Consider the following 16,994-nt stretch of genomic DNA (forward strand, 5'->3'; position numbering starts at 1 on the left):
GCTGCTCCTTAATCATAACTAAATCTGTGGATATAGTACGTAATCATGTACATATAGCCGCACTCAAGAGTTTCCAATTCCAATTAACTTCAAAGCTCTTATGCTTTTTGTAAATGACCATTGAACTATATTTAGAGAACAACAACAAAAATGGATTACAATAACAAAGCAAATAAGAAATTGAAAAAAGCAAATACAAACACACATGCATATATACACAAACACACACACACACGCAGATGAACAAATATTGAAATAAAGCGAAGTTTACACAAAAAGTAAGCAAATGACTTGAAGTGTTTGAAATCTCTTAGTTTTGATTTATTTGATTTTTATTTTTTTTTTGATTGTTTGTTCAACTTTATTTAAGTAATTTATACTCTGGGAGGTCATCATTTACATCATCTTATCTGGGACAAAAATGCATACATATACATATATGAAGGGGGGACAACCATGTGGCAGGGCTCCATGGGATGCCCAGTTCGCGTTAGCATTGATTAATCGTAATATGTAAAAAGCTTAGCTTAAACTTAAACGCACTTAACGAAAATGAGTGTAGCCGAGCCTAGAGCGCTACACTCGCCAAAGTATTTGCTGTCGAATCCGTAGCTAAACTTAACTTAAACCGTACACATATCATATCATATATTGTGAAGTGGGAATGCATTCCAAATCAAAACAAATCCAAACTGAACAAAATTCGTACGTCTGCCAAATGCGAATGCAACGTGTTAGGTAATTACATTCTGCTTATCAGATATATATGCACATATATACATATATATATATGTATATATACTTATATTCCATATTTATATTTTATAGAATCTGTTTAGTTGTAGCTGCTATTTGGTGTCAACATCTCAATTATGGGGTCTGTGTACGCTTACTCGCCCACTAATAAACTCTAATACATCATCATCATCATCATCATCATCATCATCATCATTATCATTATCATCGTCGTCAATTTTCATAAAATATTCTAGTCACATTTGCCTTGAGCCCCACCCAAGGGGGTGGGTTGTGTTGTTGTTGTTGTCCATCTCACATGGACATTTCGGGCATTTTGTTGTGCTTCAAGTTGATCTGCACACTTTGGGAGAACATCTTGATGATGCCGTAGTTATCGTTGGTGTACACCCTTAGAAAACTAGGCACATTCTTGTTCAGAAGCTCGTGACAGAATTGCGGATACTTTCGAAACGCTGGCTGCTTATCATCCCACATGGACAAGATGTCGCAGTCATCGCTGGAAACATGGAAACACACATATTAGCACACGTATTCGAGTCAATTAGATGGACAGACTTACTGCACTTCGTTGGTGCACTCGTGTAGCGATATGATCAAGTACTGGATTTTCAGCTGTGTATACTGATTGTAGATATCAGACGACTGCTGGCGACTGTACACCGAGTAGACGTGCTCCGTCCGCTCCCTGTGAAGTAGTTGAGAGTTGGCATAAGAGCTTCAATTGACAAACACTCGAGTCAGGTCAACAACAATAAGAGACTTACGCCATTTGACGCATTTCGAGGTGTGCATGATTGACGATCGGCCGTCTGGTTGTCAAGTGCACGGTGCCAATTATCTCGATGGGTCCGGCGAAGACGGCATCGCGTTCCGTATTCAATTTGATCCACTCGAGCATGCCCTCCAGGTCATCCGTCGGCTGGTTGTAGCGTGTGGGAAAGTACTCCTCGCGTATATTCTACAAAATTAACTCACTGATGTCAATAAATATATAAACGAGAGGGAGAGAGATTGTCAGCTAACCACCATGCCGGGATCGAACATGCTGAGCAGGAAGACGGCCAGCGAGACGGACCAGAAGACGTTGCGCTGACGATGATACCAGATCTTGGAGCAGACCGTCGGCGCTATCACACAGCCCTGCGTGAAGCTGAGAAAGAAGAGCTTGCGCACGGCCAGGCCGACCAGCGTGAAGATCAGCATCTGGATGAAGCTGTACAAGTAATGCAAGTTCAATATCTGAGTGTTGATTGTGGGCACGACAGAGTCGCGACGCGCTGCCGGACGGCGTCTGCCGTTGGCTGGCTCTTTGGGCTCCTTGGCTTTGGACGGTAATGGTTCCTCAGGTTCACTTGTTGTCGCTGTCGGCGGCACTCCAGTTTCAGTTTCAGTTTTAGTTTCACTTTCTGTTTCAGTTTTAGTTTTAGTTTCAGGTTCTATTTGCGTCTTTGTTTCTGAATCTGTTTCCGTTTCTGTCTTTGCTTGGGCGGGAGTTTCAGCGGTCGCCGGCTCTCTGGCATGCGATTCGCTGGCCTGTTCACGCTCCTTGCGTTGCTTGTCACTGTTGCGATGTATCTGCGCCTTGAGCCGCTTGATGTCCTGCATGAAGTCATCACGCTCCGGTGGCTGCTCTTGCTGCATTTTGGCCTTTTCCCGCTTGTAGCGCTCGTAGTCGTGGTCGCAGCTCTCGAGCATGGCGAAGCATTGCTGGAGCTGCTGTTCGGTTTGCTTGTTGGACATATCGCTCATGGATACGTGGTGCTCCTCGAGGAAGTCCTCCAGCACATAGTTGCGAGCGCGCTCCCGTTGCTCCTGATTGGCCTTCGTGATGATGTTGCTCTTGCGCCACTTGCGGAAGAATGTGGCCAGCATGACGACGCCGTACATGCAGTAGGGCTTCACGATCAGCGTCTTGACCAACTGCCAGAGCTCCGACAAGGCGACGCGCTCATAGAGCGGATTGCAGGCAGACAGATTGGTCACAAAGCTCACCTTCGTCTGCAGCACCCAGTATGCCCACATGTCGCAGTAGTGCACGTAGGTATTCTCCTGCCAATTGAGCAGCCCCGACCTGTTCAGCATGTCCACAAGTTTGCCCTGCATGCTGTTCGCGAACAGCGGCGCCAGCAGCAGAAACTTCAACGAAAAGTAATCGCCTTGCTGCGCATTGCTAGATGGACGGCGATTGCGAAATTGCCGGAAGAGCGTAATCATGAACATGGTGAGGGCCAGGCTCAGTTGCCAGGTGAAGAGCAACTGGGTGTTGCCGTGTGAGATCAGAAAGGCCAGGGCGTTGCCCAGCAGATGCGAGAGCGAATAGTCCAGGGCGAAGGTCAGCCCCACAGGTATCGAGCAAATATTCCACGAGGACATCACTATTAATATCTGCGTGGTGAATATATAGTTGGAGAACGGCCACGAGAGCAGGGCACAGGCCGTAAACACAGACATCGAGCCGACCTAGGCGAAGTGCAGTCACACAGCATTAATTCCGATCGATCACTGAATAATCTGGATGCTTACCATAAAGACGCGTGAGGTGTGCTTCTGCCGGTGCAGCAGCCGGCTGATGCAAATGCACAAATAAAACATTTGCAGGAATATTAAGGGAAATGCAAAATTTTCACGTGCCAGTGGCCGTTCATAGATTTTGCCAGCAAAGCTGTGGAACATTAAATATGAGATGACGCCATAGATGCCACCAAAGACATTCTCGCTGAGCAGCGTCCCGTACAAGTAGAGCACCAGCAGCGTGAGGCCGCCCATTAGCCAAACGAACTCCAGGTAGAACTCCATGGGCTGCAGGCTGGGATTGAAGCCGGCGCGCACAATATGGAAGATGTAGCTGCAATATACCAAAGAGAGATCAAAAATTTCATCAGTCAAGCCTCATGTGGTCAATCCCTATCAAATCATGCTATAGGTTGCCTTCTTCTTAATCTCTGTTAGTAAGCGAAGTTGTTGGTATTCTATTTCTTATTCGGTTTACTCTTGTATCAGTTGTTTAACTAGAAAACGAAACTTCTATGCAAGCAATGACTCACATTCCCAGAAAGAAATATTAATAAAATTGTGCATGCTATAAGGGCGTGGACATCGATCGGATGCGAGTGCACTTGTTATATTAAGTTACTTACGCTGTAACCAGCTCGGGAAGCACATAGAAACGCTGGAGCACATTGACGCTGTGCGGATACTCAATGTCTGTGACATTCTTCAGCTGGTCGTAACCATGCCAGAAGTCTGGGCCATCGGCTAGCTTCTTGTAGAATGTGTAGTAGAGGGCATCTTCGCGGCGCAGCAGCGATTCGCGCTCCAATTGATTGAGATGCCGTATGTTGGTGCGCGCCTCGAAGATAACGCGCACATGGTGCACATACAGAAAAAAGAAACCCGAGCCTAATGGCTGCGTATTATCTCTGAAGCGGCCGGCGATTTTCAACAAAGTCTACTTACCAATTAGCGCGTGTGATAAAATTACGTACAAATTGGGCTCGCGCATATTTCTGTCGTTTGTGTTACGTCTCTCTCGTTAGTTCGATTGTTTATTCATAATTTGTGCTTGCGTCTATTTGATTAAATTAGCAGAATTCCCCTTGCTATGGCTGCAGCTTTTACCCGTAAACAAAAAAGTATTTACTACAGCTGATATTTTCGTTGCTAGAAAGATGAATCAGCTGACACCATCGAATTTCACCAGCTGTGCTATCGATATGCTGAAATGTAGTATTTTTATATCGAATATAGCCGATTTACAATTCTCAACGATTGCATATTATTCAAATAGTTATCCATTACTGCAATAAATTATATAAGGTCTTAATATAAATTTTCTAGCTTTATTTGATAAGTGGTGCAGTATACCGCAAATTTAAGGCACCTACTATCGATATCGTTTTTATCGATTATAGGGTGCACGATGATTGTGGGTGTTTGGTATTTTGCGTGATAATGTTTTGTTTTCAAATTGCAGTCACACTGCGGCTTCTTTACATTTCTGCATTTGAGGGCGCATTTTAGTTTTTTAAATAATTTTAATCAAAAGTGAGTTGTCTTTGCAGTCCGCTGGCCATGGAGCGTTATTTGGTGAGCTCTTTGGTGGGCCAGGGCTCGTTTGGTTGTGTGTACAAGGCCCAGCGGCGAGCCGACGACAAAGTGGTGGCCATCAAAGTCATATCCAAGGTGGGTTTTTATCATAACATTCCGTCAAAGGCGAGGCGAGTGCAACAGCTGAATACTAATTAGCAATTTCTTTGCAGCGAGGTCGCTCCAATCGCGAGCTGAAGAATTTGCGGCGGGAATGTGACATCCAGGCACGCCTCAAGCATCCCCATGTCATAGAAATGGTTGAGTCTTTCGAGTCCAAATTCGACTTGTTTGTGGTCACCGAATTTGCGCTCATGGATTTGCATCGATATTTGTCTTTCAATGGTGCCATGCCCGAGGACCATGCACAGCGTGTTGTCTGCCATCTGGTGTCCGCGCTCTATTATCTGCACTCGAATCGCATACTACATCGAGACTTGAAGCCGCAGAATGTGCTTCTGGACAAGAATATGCACGCCAAGCTCTGTGACTTTGGCCTGGCACGCAACATGACGATGGGCACCCATGTCCTCACCTCCATAAAGGGCACACCACTCTACATGGCACCGGAACTGCTTGCCGAGCAGCCATACGACCATCAGGCCGATATTTGGTCATTGGGCTGCATCGCATACGAGAGTATGTCCGGACAGCCGCCGTTCTGTGCAACTTCCATACTTCATCTTGTTAAGCTTATCAAGCACGAGGATGTCAAATGGCCCAGTACGCTAAGCAGCGAGTGCCGCTCTTTCCTCCAGGGCTTGCTCGAGAAGGATCCGGGGATGCGCATCTCGTGGACGCAGTTGCTCTGCCATCCTTTTGTCGAGGGCAAGCTGTACATACCCGAGGTGCAAGCAGCACAGACCTCGCCCTTTATAAACCCCCAACTGGCCAAAGACACAAAATTTTTGCAGCAATCTCGGTGCGTACCTAATTTAAACTAACGTTAGCCCCGCTAATCCTCCGTTTTTATATAGACACAATGGCGTGGATTTGGGTGAGGTATTGGCAGCTCTTAAGTTGAGCGACATGGCCAATGAAAACTTGAGCACCTCCCGCGATAGCATCAATGCCATTGCGCCGAGCGACATTGAGCAATTGGAAACGGATGTTGAGGACAATGCGCACCGGGTAATCGTGCCATTCGCGGACATTTCCTATCGAGCCTTGCCCAGCAACACAGCAGCCGTTGCGGCTGGTGCCATGCCACTGGTCAATTCGCAGACCTGCTTTGTCAGTGGCAACTCGAACATGATACTCAATCATATGAATGACAACTTTGCCATCGAAACGCCGGCCGCCAGCGCAACGAAATCGATGAAGTCCAAGCTGAAGATGGCGCTCAATATTAAGCAGTCGCGCAGCAAGGACTTGGAAAAGCGCAAGCTCAGTCAAAATTTGGACAACTTTTCGCTGCGGCTGGGACAGAGCATCGATGCAGAGGCGCAGCGTAAAACGACCGAGATGCTCACGCAGCAGACGCAAGCGCAAGTGCAAGCGCAGCAGCTGAATGAGAAGAAGGCGCAGCAGCTAAAGCAATCGATGCATTCGAACAACGATGAGAAATTGAGCAGCGAGTTAGTAAATCAATGCGGATCTGTGGTTCATTGATTTTCAAGAAATCTCTCCTTGTTTCAGAAATTCACCTCCTTGTCTATTGCCCGGCTGGGACAGCTGCGACGAATCTCAGAGCCCGCCCATTGAGAACGACGAGTGGCTGGCGTTTTTGAATCGCTCGATACAGGAGCTGCTCGACGGCGAATTTGATTCGCTGAAGCAGCACAATCTAGTCAGCATCATTGTGGCACCGCTGCGCAACTCAAAGGCCATACCCAAGGTGCTGCTGAGCGTTGCGCAGCTGCTGTCGCTGCCCTTTGTGCTGGCCGACCAGCATCTGGTGGCGGAGGCCATCAAGGGCGTCTACATTGATGTGAAGCTGGTGCCCAATTTGATGTACGCTTGCAAGCTGCTCCTCTCGCAGCGCCAGCTAACCGACTCGGCTGCCTCGCTGCCCGGCGCCACGGGCGTCTCGCTAAGCCGCACGCTACGCAGTGTCTCCGACCTGACAGCCGAGGAGATGAACACCGCCTGCAGCTTGTACGAGCTGGTCTGCCACCTGGTCCATCAGCAGCAGCAATTTCTCAGCCAGTTCTGCGACGCAGTGGCCATACTCGCTGTCAACGACATGTTCATTAGCTTCCTAACTCACGGTAAGCAAGTGGCAGCAGTCGACGACAGCGATCCAATTCTAACCATTCCTTTGTCCTTGCAGATTTCAAAGACAGCAGCGCGGTACGTTTGGCCAGCTGCATGCTGGCCTTGTTCTGTTGCGTTCTGCGTGAGCTGCCCGAGAACGCCGAGCTGGTCGAGAAGATTGTATTCGATTCGCGCCTGCAGCTGGTGCCGCTCTTGCAGAGTGAGCATCAGTTGCTGCGGCAGCGCGCCTGCCAGATGCTGTTGCTCTTGGCACGCTTCAGTCTGCGCGGCGTGCAGTGCATTTGGAGTGGCGAGCTGAAGAGCGCCCTGCAGGCGCTGGCCGAGCAGCAAACCTGTCAATCCCTGCGACTGGAGGCCGCCCAAACGCTAGAGGAGCTCAGCCAGTTCAGCTTCTTCGTTGCCCAGGCAACTGCTTAGTTTTTATTACTCAAATTACTTGTATTTGCTCAATAAATCGTAATCCATGTCTAGCCAAACAGACCCTGCAGATTGCCTTGAAAATAGTCGAGCAGCTCGTCCAGGTAGCTCCCAAAGGCATCGAAGCCCAGCAGATCGCTGCTGTTGCAGTCCTGTTCATACATTTCGTTCAGCTTGGAGATGTCCTTCTCGGACAGGCCGCGTCGTTGGCCCAGCGAGGCGTACGGATCCTAGTTAAAATAAATACAAATTATTATTAAATTTTATATATTATTTAATTCGATTTTGTTTTCCTCACTTTATACTCATATATACATACATATATCTAATCCGTTCTAAACGTTTATTTAATTTGATTTTGTTCCCTTGCTTTGTACTCATATACATATATAAGTAAGTTTATTAGCTTTATCTGTAGACATCCATTTACATATCTGACACCGATAATAAAACTTACACTATCTTTAATTTTCTCTCTCTCTTTTCTAATTCCAAATTATAATTATTAATATTTATTCTTGTTATTTATTCTATATTTATTCTTGTTAGTCGAACACTTCTAATCGCAGCTTGAGAACCTTAAGGGCTCCTTAGAATACGTGAGAACTGCATAAGAGAGTATTGGGTAGATATATAACTATTTCTCATTTTTTTTTCGGAGATTTGGAACTTTCGACTATAAGCAAGAATCTTTCTTATTTTCTTTCAATTTATCTCTATTTCCCCTTTTCATACTTACTTTGTATCTTTTACAGCTCTCTCTCTCTCTCTCTCTCTCTCTCTCTCTCTCTCTCTCCCGCTGTCGCATTTCCAATATCCCTCTCATCATCACTATATCTCTCTATTTTCTCTATCTGTGGTCTTCTCACTCTCTTTCTCAATTTATATATATCTATATCTCTCAATTACTCCCTATATCTCATCCATTCTCTACCTCTCTCTCTTGTCTACCCACACTTATTCTCTCCCTCTTGTCTACTCCTCTCACCAATTCTCTATTTCTTTCGCCTTTTGCCTCCCTTACTCTCTCTCTACCACAATAACTCCCTCTCTCTTTCTCTCTCGTCTACTCACCCATTCTCTCTCTCTATATATTATATGTAAATTACTAACAACTTGTATTTATATTCTAATTTATTTTTCTTCTTCTTGATTACAACACTATGAAGATATTTGAGTCTACAGATGCTGGATGAAATTGAGCTTTGCTAAAGCTGCAGCATTTCGGAGTAGAGACTTGAACTAGAAATCACTTACCAGCGGCTCAATCGTGGGCTTTCCATTCTTGCTGAACGCCAGGGAGCTGTAGTGCATGACGCTCTGATAGTCGTACTCGACGCCAAAGTTGGTGATGTGGGTGCGGGCGTACTTATTGAAGTTGTGGGCGTGCCCATCCAAGATGTTCTCCCAGTTGATCTTCACATACTCGTCGCGCTCGGTGGCGCTCTGCTGGTGGTAGAAGCCCAAAGCGTGCAGCAGCTCGTGAACGATCACGCCATGAGTGACACATTTGGGCGTATTGAGATTGAGTATTTGTCCGCCTTGCCGCCGGCCGACGCTCGACCAGCAGCCGGAGTAGTTGCCCTTGATGAGCAGCCAGTGCTTGTCGCCCTTCTCGTATGGCCGAAAGCGAATGCAGGTGCGATCGTGATACTCCTTGAACGCCTTCAGTATGACCATTGTCTGGTTGGCCGCTGTCCCAAAGCACCTTTCAAACTTCAGTTATCGCATTGGATGTGCATTTCTTTGGCTACTCACTGAAGTCCTCGGCGTCTATGTAGAACGGCACGCCGGCATCCGGCCACGTCTGTCGCTCGTTCAGCAGCCCGTTGCGCAGCAGCTCGCGGTGCAGCATGATGTCGCCCTCGAAGAGGCCGCTGTGCTCCCAGATGTTCGTCTCGCTGTTCTCCGACCAGAAGTCAAAGGCGGCACCTGCAGCAACAACAACAAATAACTGCCATATAGACCACATCGACGACCTGGCCCCCGTGCGTACATACTGTTGTGCCGGCGCAGCATCTGCATGTTGGCGCCCCAGCGTGGCGGCGGCGGCACAGCCGGCTTGAAGCGTCCCATGGCCGTGGCCAGGCCAAGGCCCACGGCCAGCCAGTGAACGATGAGCGCGCGTCTCGGCATTGTGTGGCCAAAAGAAACACCTTCCCGATCGTCTCAACGCTTTTATATATTTGCCCAAAGCGCCCAGACGGCCGTGCGGCTCTGGGCTGGCGACAAAGCGACAATTGAAAGTAATTGAGCTCGGGCAATTGGTCGGGGCCCAACGTCGCTAACACCATCGCCCACGCTGCTCGAATCATGCATAACGGATTTATGCTGCCCTTCGCATGGGCGGGCATCCACACATTCACATTCAGTTTGATACGCCGAAATTGTATAGGAAATCGATGAGTGAGCTGGATTTCCCTTCGATTTGTCAGCTAATAGGGTTGATATGATAAGAATTTGTAACTTTAATCAAACAAGAAAGAGAAACTCTACCTGTCGTATTCATAAGATTTTATTTTTATTTGAAAAATGATTAAAATGTCTTAAATTTTGGTTTATTACTTGAGTTGAACAAGAGCTGAATGTCAGCTGAATATGAATTGAATATGAGCTTAATAGGAGCTGAGAATGAGATGAATATCGACTCAATATGATTCTAATAGGAGCTGAATATGAATGAATTTAGTTAAAGTTGTATATGAGCTGAATTTGAGCAGAATATCAGCTGAATATCAGTTGCTGAATATGAGCTGAATTTTATCTGCACTGAGCTTAACAGGAGCTTAGAATGAGTTGAATATGCGGTGCATTGGAACTGAATCTGAGTTGAGTCTGAGTTTAATTTGATTTTAATATGAGCTCAATTAGAGCTGCATATGAGCTAAATATGAGTTGAATGAGCTGTATATCAGTTTAAAATCAAATGAATTTTTACATCAAGTTCAATGAGCTCAATATGCGCTAAATTTGAGCTGAATTTAACCTAGAGTTGAGCTGAATATGCGGCTTAGCGAGAATTACATCTATCTGGGGCTCTTATTCGAATATTGGATAGTCAAAATATACAATACACAAATAGTAAAGGTAATATTATTTTGCAAAACTTTAATGTAGTAAAATAATAATAAAAGCAATTATAAAGAACTCGAATACTATTATTTTTTAAGAATATATTCAACTGGATAGGCATCTATCTCCTGATAGGCACCTATCTCTATCTATAAGAGTATTTGGTGTATAGAAGCGGATAGATATAAATAATAAATAAATCTATGTATATTAGCTTATTTATCAGATTTACTAGTAAATATCTCATCAGCCTAGCTTCCCTTAGCTATTCCCACTCTGAAAGCTCTTCAATTTTCGATTGCGATAGAGCATTGAAATGGCTAAGCAAAGCATATAGTTATTTCTTCATTTTCTTTCGAGTTTGTCTTTGTCTTTGTTTGTAATTGGCGTTGTGCTCTCTCTTTCAGCGCGTATTTAAATTCCCTTGTCTTTTACGGCTTTTGATTTCATATTTAACTGGGATATTGGGTTATCAGCGGCAACAGGGCGCGCATATGAAAATAGCACAGTCACCGAGCGCCGGCGATGCTAGTGATGGGCGCATGTCGTGACACGCAGCAAAGTCATAAATCTATGCATACGAGATATATATGGTATATACAATATCTGTATATATGATATGATTATATATTAGTGAAGAGGTGCGTGCTCATCATCGCATGCAACCACTACTTATGCCGTCACAGTCACGAGCCCATCTCTTTGTCGCCAGAACGCATGCAGCCATCATACGAGTTGTATGTCATTTGGAAAGTTGCATGCAACATATATGTATGCATGCGTGTGTGTCCAAAGTGCATGCCTTCATATGTTTGTCAAGAAGTTATTTTTAAGTTATTAAATTCACGATTCGTTCAAGTCATTTGGGGACTTTACAAAGTGAAGTTGTCTGCGTCAAGGAAATTATGTTAATTTCTTTCTCTGTTGAGTAATTCTGCATAACTTTTAGTAAAATTTGTAAATATGAGCAATAGGTATAATAATATAATAAGGACACGTTGTCATAAGGATGTTCCCATAGTGTCTATCCTACTCCATAGCTCCTACAGGGTATCGAGCGAAGCCTTAGCAGACATTTAGTCGGTGCATGGAACAATTTGAAGTCTTCACAGATAGTCGCAGTGGCAGCTTTGAATTTAAAAGCGCTCACGTCGAGAGGTGACGTCGTGAAAGCCTAATCAACGATCGCGCAGATAGTGAATGGGCGATCGAAAAGTTCTTTGAACCTGTATCTGTAAATGTATCTGTATTTGTATCTGTATCTGTATCTGTATCTGTATCTGTATCTGTATCTGTATCTGTATCTGTATCTGTATCTGTATCTGTATCTGTATCTGTATCTGTATCTGTATCTGTATCTGTATCTGTATCTGTATCTGTATCTGTATCTGTATCTGTATCTGTATCTGTATCTGTATCTGTATCTGTATCTGTATCTGTATCTGTATCTGTATCTGTATCTGTATCTGTATCTGTATCTGTATCTGTATCTGTATCTGTATCTGTATCTGTATCTGTATCTGTATCTGTATCTGTATCTGTATCTGTATCTGTATCTGTATCTGTATCTGTATCTGTATCTGTATCTGTATCTGTATCTGTATCTGTATCTGTATCTGTATCTGTATCTGTATCTGTATCTGTATCTGTATCTGTATCTGTATCTGTATCTGTATCTGTATCTGTATCTGTATCTGTATCTGTATCTGTATCTGTATCTGCTTGATGACGATTGATTGCCGCTCGGCTGATTGCTGCAGGTGTCAGCGAGAGGCAAAGCCAAAGCTGAACTTGATTGCCGCCGGAATGGTTTTGGTCTTGGTCTTGGTAGCGGTCTCGGCTGCGGTTGGCTACCTTCTTCGATTGAGCAATCACTGCAAGTGGCCGTCCAAGCGATTGTGGCAAAAGTGAGCACTTACCACAAACAAGTTCTCCCTTTCTCTGACCCAGACCCGCACGGCACTCTCTCAGCAGTAGGTCAGTGTAGACGAAACCAAAATATGTAGGTCGCCAAAGTACGGTCATGCGGCCATAGCTGGGACCGATGACCGTACCCATCGCCGTTGGCCACTCAACGCCCACCAGTTGGCGCACTGACCCCAACCGCAACGGTACATTGACCCCAACAGCCGGCATCGAACCTGCAGTTTCAGGTGTTACAGGCCGCAACTACCGCACATTTTCCTCAATCGACTCACCGCTCACCGATCGCCGATCGCAGCTCTCAACTCTCTTCTCTCTGCTCTTCAGATCAAATAATTACAAATTTCTATTCAATGAAAATATGTTTGATATTCAATTTCTGATAGAGTTTCTTCTTACTTGAGGTAATGCCCCTTTTACATTGAAGTAAAAGCTTCTTTTCTTCACTTTTGATTATAGTCTGGGCTGAATTGAAAATGCCTTTTTTGTGTGTAGAAGACAGAGGATGGGGTGACCAAGATCATTAGAGTACTTGTAAATGTATTTATGATTAGATCAATGGGACTGTTTCAATCTAGCCATGTCCGTCTGTCGGTCTGCCTGTCCTTATGATCGGGCTCGTAGACTATCTAAGCTAGCGACTTGATATTTTTAATAGAAATTTTGGTATACAGTATGCACTAGAAGTTTCTCTATTTCTTTTCTATGTATCAAATAATTTTTAGGGTTTCAAAGTATAGCCATAGGCACGAATGCTGGAATTTCAGCTCAGAGTAATTAATGTTAATTTGATTTCATATACCCATGCCAAGTTCGTATATTAAATAGGAGAGACTTGCGTATTTCCTATTTTCATTCTCGGATATCATAATGCTCTCTCAATCTATGTATGAACATAAGAAACTTAGAATAATAGAAGAATTTCTGTAGGCTTTGTCTTTGCTTGGTAGAGCCTATTCATTGTCATTTCCTAGAAGATCTCAAGTTGGGATTGATTAACTTCCCTTAGTTCCTTAATTGTTGTAGTCTCTATCGTCTGTCTTTCTTTTTAATAAAACCTATGCGATTTCCTTTATTAGCTATGCAATGTTCTCTAATATAGTTTTTTCATTACTCACTTAGTTTTTATCATCATGTATCATCATGTACAAAATTACTTAATTGATCCTTAGCTAAGTTTGATCTGCTCCGCTTACTTTTATTTCTAGCTACGAGCCCTCCTCCGCAATTCTCATTGCTTTTCATTACTCACTTAGTTTTTATCATCATGTACAAAATTACTGAAATGATCCTTAGCTAAGCTTGATCTGCTCCGCTTACTCTTACTTCCAGCTACGAGCCCTTCTCCGCAATTCTCATTGATTTTCAATACTCACTTAGTTTTTATCATCATGTATCATCATGTACAAAATTACTTAAATGATCCTTATCTAAGCTTGATCTGCTCCGCTTACTCTTACTTCTAGCTACGAGCCCTTCTCCGCAATTCTCATAGCTTCAATTAGCACTCCATATACTTGATGAGCACTTTTCCTCTTGGGTTACGGCTCATGCACATTTTACTGCAGTGACTGACAATTTTCATTCTAAAACTCGAACGCTTTGTTCACTTGATCGGCGGATAATTGACTTTCGTGCTGGCACTGCGAGTGCTTGCCACACATTTCTGCATGGCATTTGGCGTATGGCTGCACTTTCACTGGAGCACCGCTAGAAAAATCAAATTGCACCGAAATCCAAGCCAAAACACTGCGAGATATTGAGAACATTTTGGTCATGGCAACTGGAATGGCACGAGCAGCGGATGCAGCCATAGACCTGCTGCTGCTGCTGCTGCTGCTGTTGCTGCTGCAGCACCGCCAGCAGCAGCACCAAATACATTTGACGTACTATCTGAGATGTACTTGATCTTTGTCGAAAACTTGACACACTTTTTTTCGGTCAACAGCTGGCGGCAACGACTTCCAGCTACAATAACAACAACAACAACAACAACAACAGGTAGCAGTGGCAGCAACAACCACAGCTCCAGCTCCAGCTTTTAGTCTTACCTCCAGTCAAGCGGCTCGGAAAATTCGAGGGAAATCGCTGCTGCTGCCGTTGCCATTGCCTTTGCATTTTCCCCTCCCTTGCCGACAACAGCGCTCAAATGCAATTTTCAATTGAGAAAGTTTCGCAGCCAAAGATTGCAAATTTAAGACAAGCCGCAGTCTCAGTCTTGGCAAGAGAATGCCCAACCTGAGGCAAAAAGATCTCTACCAAAAAGATCTGCATTGCATTGCCAAGAGGCGCTAAGAACGAAACCAGGCGCATATATTTGGCTTGAGATTTATGTGAGGGAAACGCTTGGGGAATGTATATATATGCATATCTGTAGAGAATATATAGGTATATACTATGTATATGAACTATTATTATTTTAAATTAAGGACAATTACGAATCATATATTATTATGAAATATTAAACCAGAAAATGCATTAGAAATTTCTTAGAATGTTGAGCGGAAAGATTGATATATGAGCTTAATTGATATATGAGCGTAAGTTATTGGTTGTTTATACTTATATCTATATCAATACTTAATACTAGATTGAATAATTCACATTGAAATAGACTTAATACTTTACCTCATATTTGTATAAACTGACACAGCCGGCCGACTATGAAGCTTTCCTGTTAATCTTAAAATTTTGAGAGTTGGAAAATACATATATTGGTAGAATAATTAATATCCATGCTTATATCAGTATATCGTATCAGAATCCGATTAGGGTTGTAATAATGAATGCGTGAATTAATTTAAATATGAAAATATTCTTATTTGGTAAGTAGATATGACAACTAGATATGAAGCTGAAACTTTCAAGTATTCATGACTAAAAAAAAAAAAAAATACAAATTTTCGAAAAATGCATTTTATAATATTTTTTTTTCTAACATTTCCTAAAATTACCTAATTAGGACAGCACTAACTTTGTTTTTTATTATTATTAATATTATTATTTGGCTTAGTGGATGGGCAGGAAGCAGTCTTCTTCCCAGCTGACTGCGATGTCTCAATAATCCATCACTCTATCAGTTTCTATATTTATTTATTTATTCCTCGACTGTGTGAAGATTCAGGCCCCCTTCATAAAAGATATTCTCTAGCCTCTGACATTTCATGTATCCCAAATATGTTGATATGTATTATTTACTTGTATCCATAACTGATATCGACACATAAGTCAATTGAAAATGAAGAGTGAAAAGCCACAAGACATTTTCAGGCAATGCGTAAATCAATTCAGTTTGGATAATTCGCACTGTTTTTTTTTTTTAGTTATTTTTTTTTTTTTTTTTAGCAAAGATGAGACCAGAAATAATGCAATGAACCAAAAGTTGTCGGCTTATTAACGTTTTTGTATGGTTACTGGCTTAGATTTCTCCACTTCCTTTTAGCGGCGACAACAGCAGCAGCAGCAGCAGCGGCAACAACAACAACAACATTAATAACAGCAACAACAATGCGCATCGCTGGCTGACACAAAACTGTCATCAACATATCAGCGACCGCTGAAGCCTCACAGCGAATGTCAAGTGTAACAACAGCAGCAACTGCAACTGCAGCAGCAGTAACAACAACAATTGCAGCAGCAACTGCAGCAATGGCAAATTTAATCACTGCAACAGCAACAACAACAACAATAATAAAATAAAAATAAGAAAAAAAAAAATAATATAATAATGTTGCTGTTGCCAGTTTTTGTCAACAACATGTTGCCGCTGCTGCTGTTGCAGTTGTTGTTGCTGCATCTTTATAATTGACCAGAAATGTGTGCGACAGCAATTTAAGATGAATTTCACCCGGGCGGAAAGTCAATTGTTGAAAGGCGCCACATTTCACTGTTACGACACCAAATGCAAAGCGCAGCAGCAGCAACACGAGCAACGCGGGCAACACGAGCAACATTTGCTTAAATGAAATCAACAGCAACGCCACAAATCCTAAAGCGAAAACCAGTTGAGGCAGTTTCCTTCCGGAATCAATTATTTTTCACTTTGCAGTTGGTGTTTTTGTTGTTTCACGTTCATGGTCACAAATTGTTCGCAAAAATGAGCAAGTGCAACAAAGCACATGCAACAGTTGCCACACCAGCAAAACAGCAGTCAGTGTGTCAGTAGTGGATGTTGCAGCCGCAACGTCGTCGCCGTCGTCGTCGTCGTCGTCGTTGTCCATGACTGACTGACTCAACTATTTGCAATCATCTTGTTGTTATTATTGTTGTTGTTTGTTTGTTTGTTGCTAGTTGTGCCACTAGCAACTGTTGTTGTTGCGCATGCTTGCCTATTTTTGTTGTTGTTGTTGTTTCACTTTGTTTTTGTTTTTCGTGCATTTTTCGGATACACAGTTGCAGTTTTTTGTTGCTTCTGCTGCTGCTGTTGCTGTTGCGAGTTGCTTCCCATTTTGTTGCTTTAGCGACATTTGGCCGTTCGCTGCTCGTCTCGGCAGGTAGACTTTTTCCAAGAAATTTCTATC

General features: G+C 43.4%; 3 protein-coding genes across 3 annotated transcripts; 1 reads left to right on the forward strand and 2 right to left on the reverse strand.

Moving 5' to 3' along the window:
• Positions 1–291: 291 nt before the first annotated feature.
• On the reverse strand, positions 292–4,451 carry LOC108618972 (C-mannosyltransferase dpy-19 homolog). Its single transcript, XM_018015223.2, has 7 exons — positions 4,216–4,451; positions 3,897–4,158; positions 3,283–3,604; positions 1,783–3,219; positions 1,524–1,717; positions 1,319–1,444; positions 292–1,255 (listed from the first exon to the last, which is right to left on the reverse strand). Exons 1-7 carry the CDS (start codon positions 4,259–4,261, stop codon positions 1,051–1,053), a joined length of 2,592 nt encoding a protein of 863 aa, XP_017870712.1. The 5' UTR covers positions 4,262–4,451; the 3' UTR covers positions 292–1,050.
• Positions 4,452–4,667: 216 nt separating this feature from the next.
• fu (STKc_STK36 domain-containing protein fused) lies at positions 4,668–7,947 on the forward strand. The gene is made up of 5 exons (XM_018015224.2): positions 4,668–4,941; positions 5,019–5,767; positions 5,823–6,422; positions 6,484–7,055; positions 7,118–7,947. Exons 1-5 carry the CDS (start codon positions 4,831–4,833, stop codon positions 7,477–7,479), a joined length of 2,394 nt encoding a protein of 797 aa, XP_017870713.1. The 5' UTR covers positions 4,668–4,830; the 3' UTR covers positions 7,480–7,947.
• Positions 7,447–9,734, reverse strand: LOC108618980 (hatching enzyme 1.2). Its single transcript, XM_018015242.2, has 4 exons — positions 9,480–9,734; positions 9,238–9,411; positions 8,737–9,173; positions 7,447–7,709 (listed from the first exon to the last, which is right to left on the reverse strand). The coding sequence occupies exons 1-4, from the start codon at positions 9,613–9,615 to the stop codon at positions 7,530–7,532; spliced, it is 927 nt and encodes a 308-aa protein (XP_017870731.1). The 5' UTR covers positions 9,616–9,734; the 3' UTR covers positions 7,447–7,529.
• Between the last annotated feature and the right edge of the window lie 7,260 nt (positions 9,735–16,994).

This window comes from Drosophila arizonae, chromosome X (assembly GCF_054131065.1).
Source record: "Drosophila arizonae isolate 15081-1271.41 chromosome X, UAZ_ARI_1.0, whole genome shotgun sequence".
NCBI classification, from domain to species: Eukaryota; Metazoa; Arthropoda; class Insecta; order Diptera; family Drosophilidae; genus Drosophila; species Drosophila arizonae.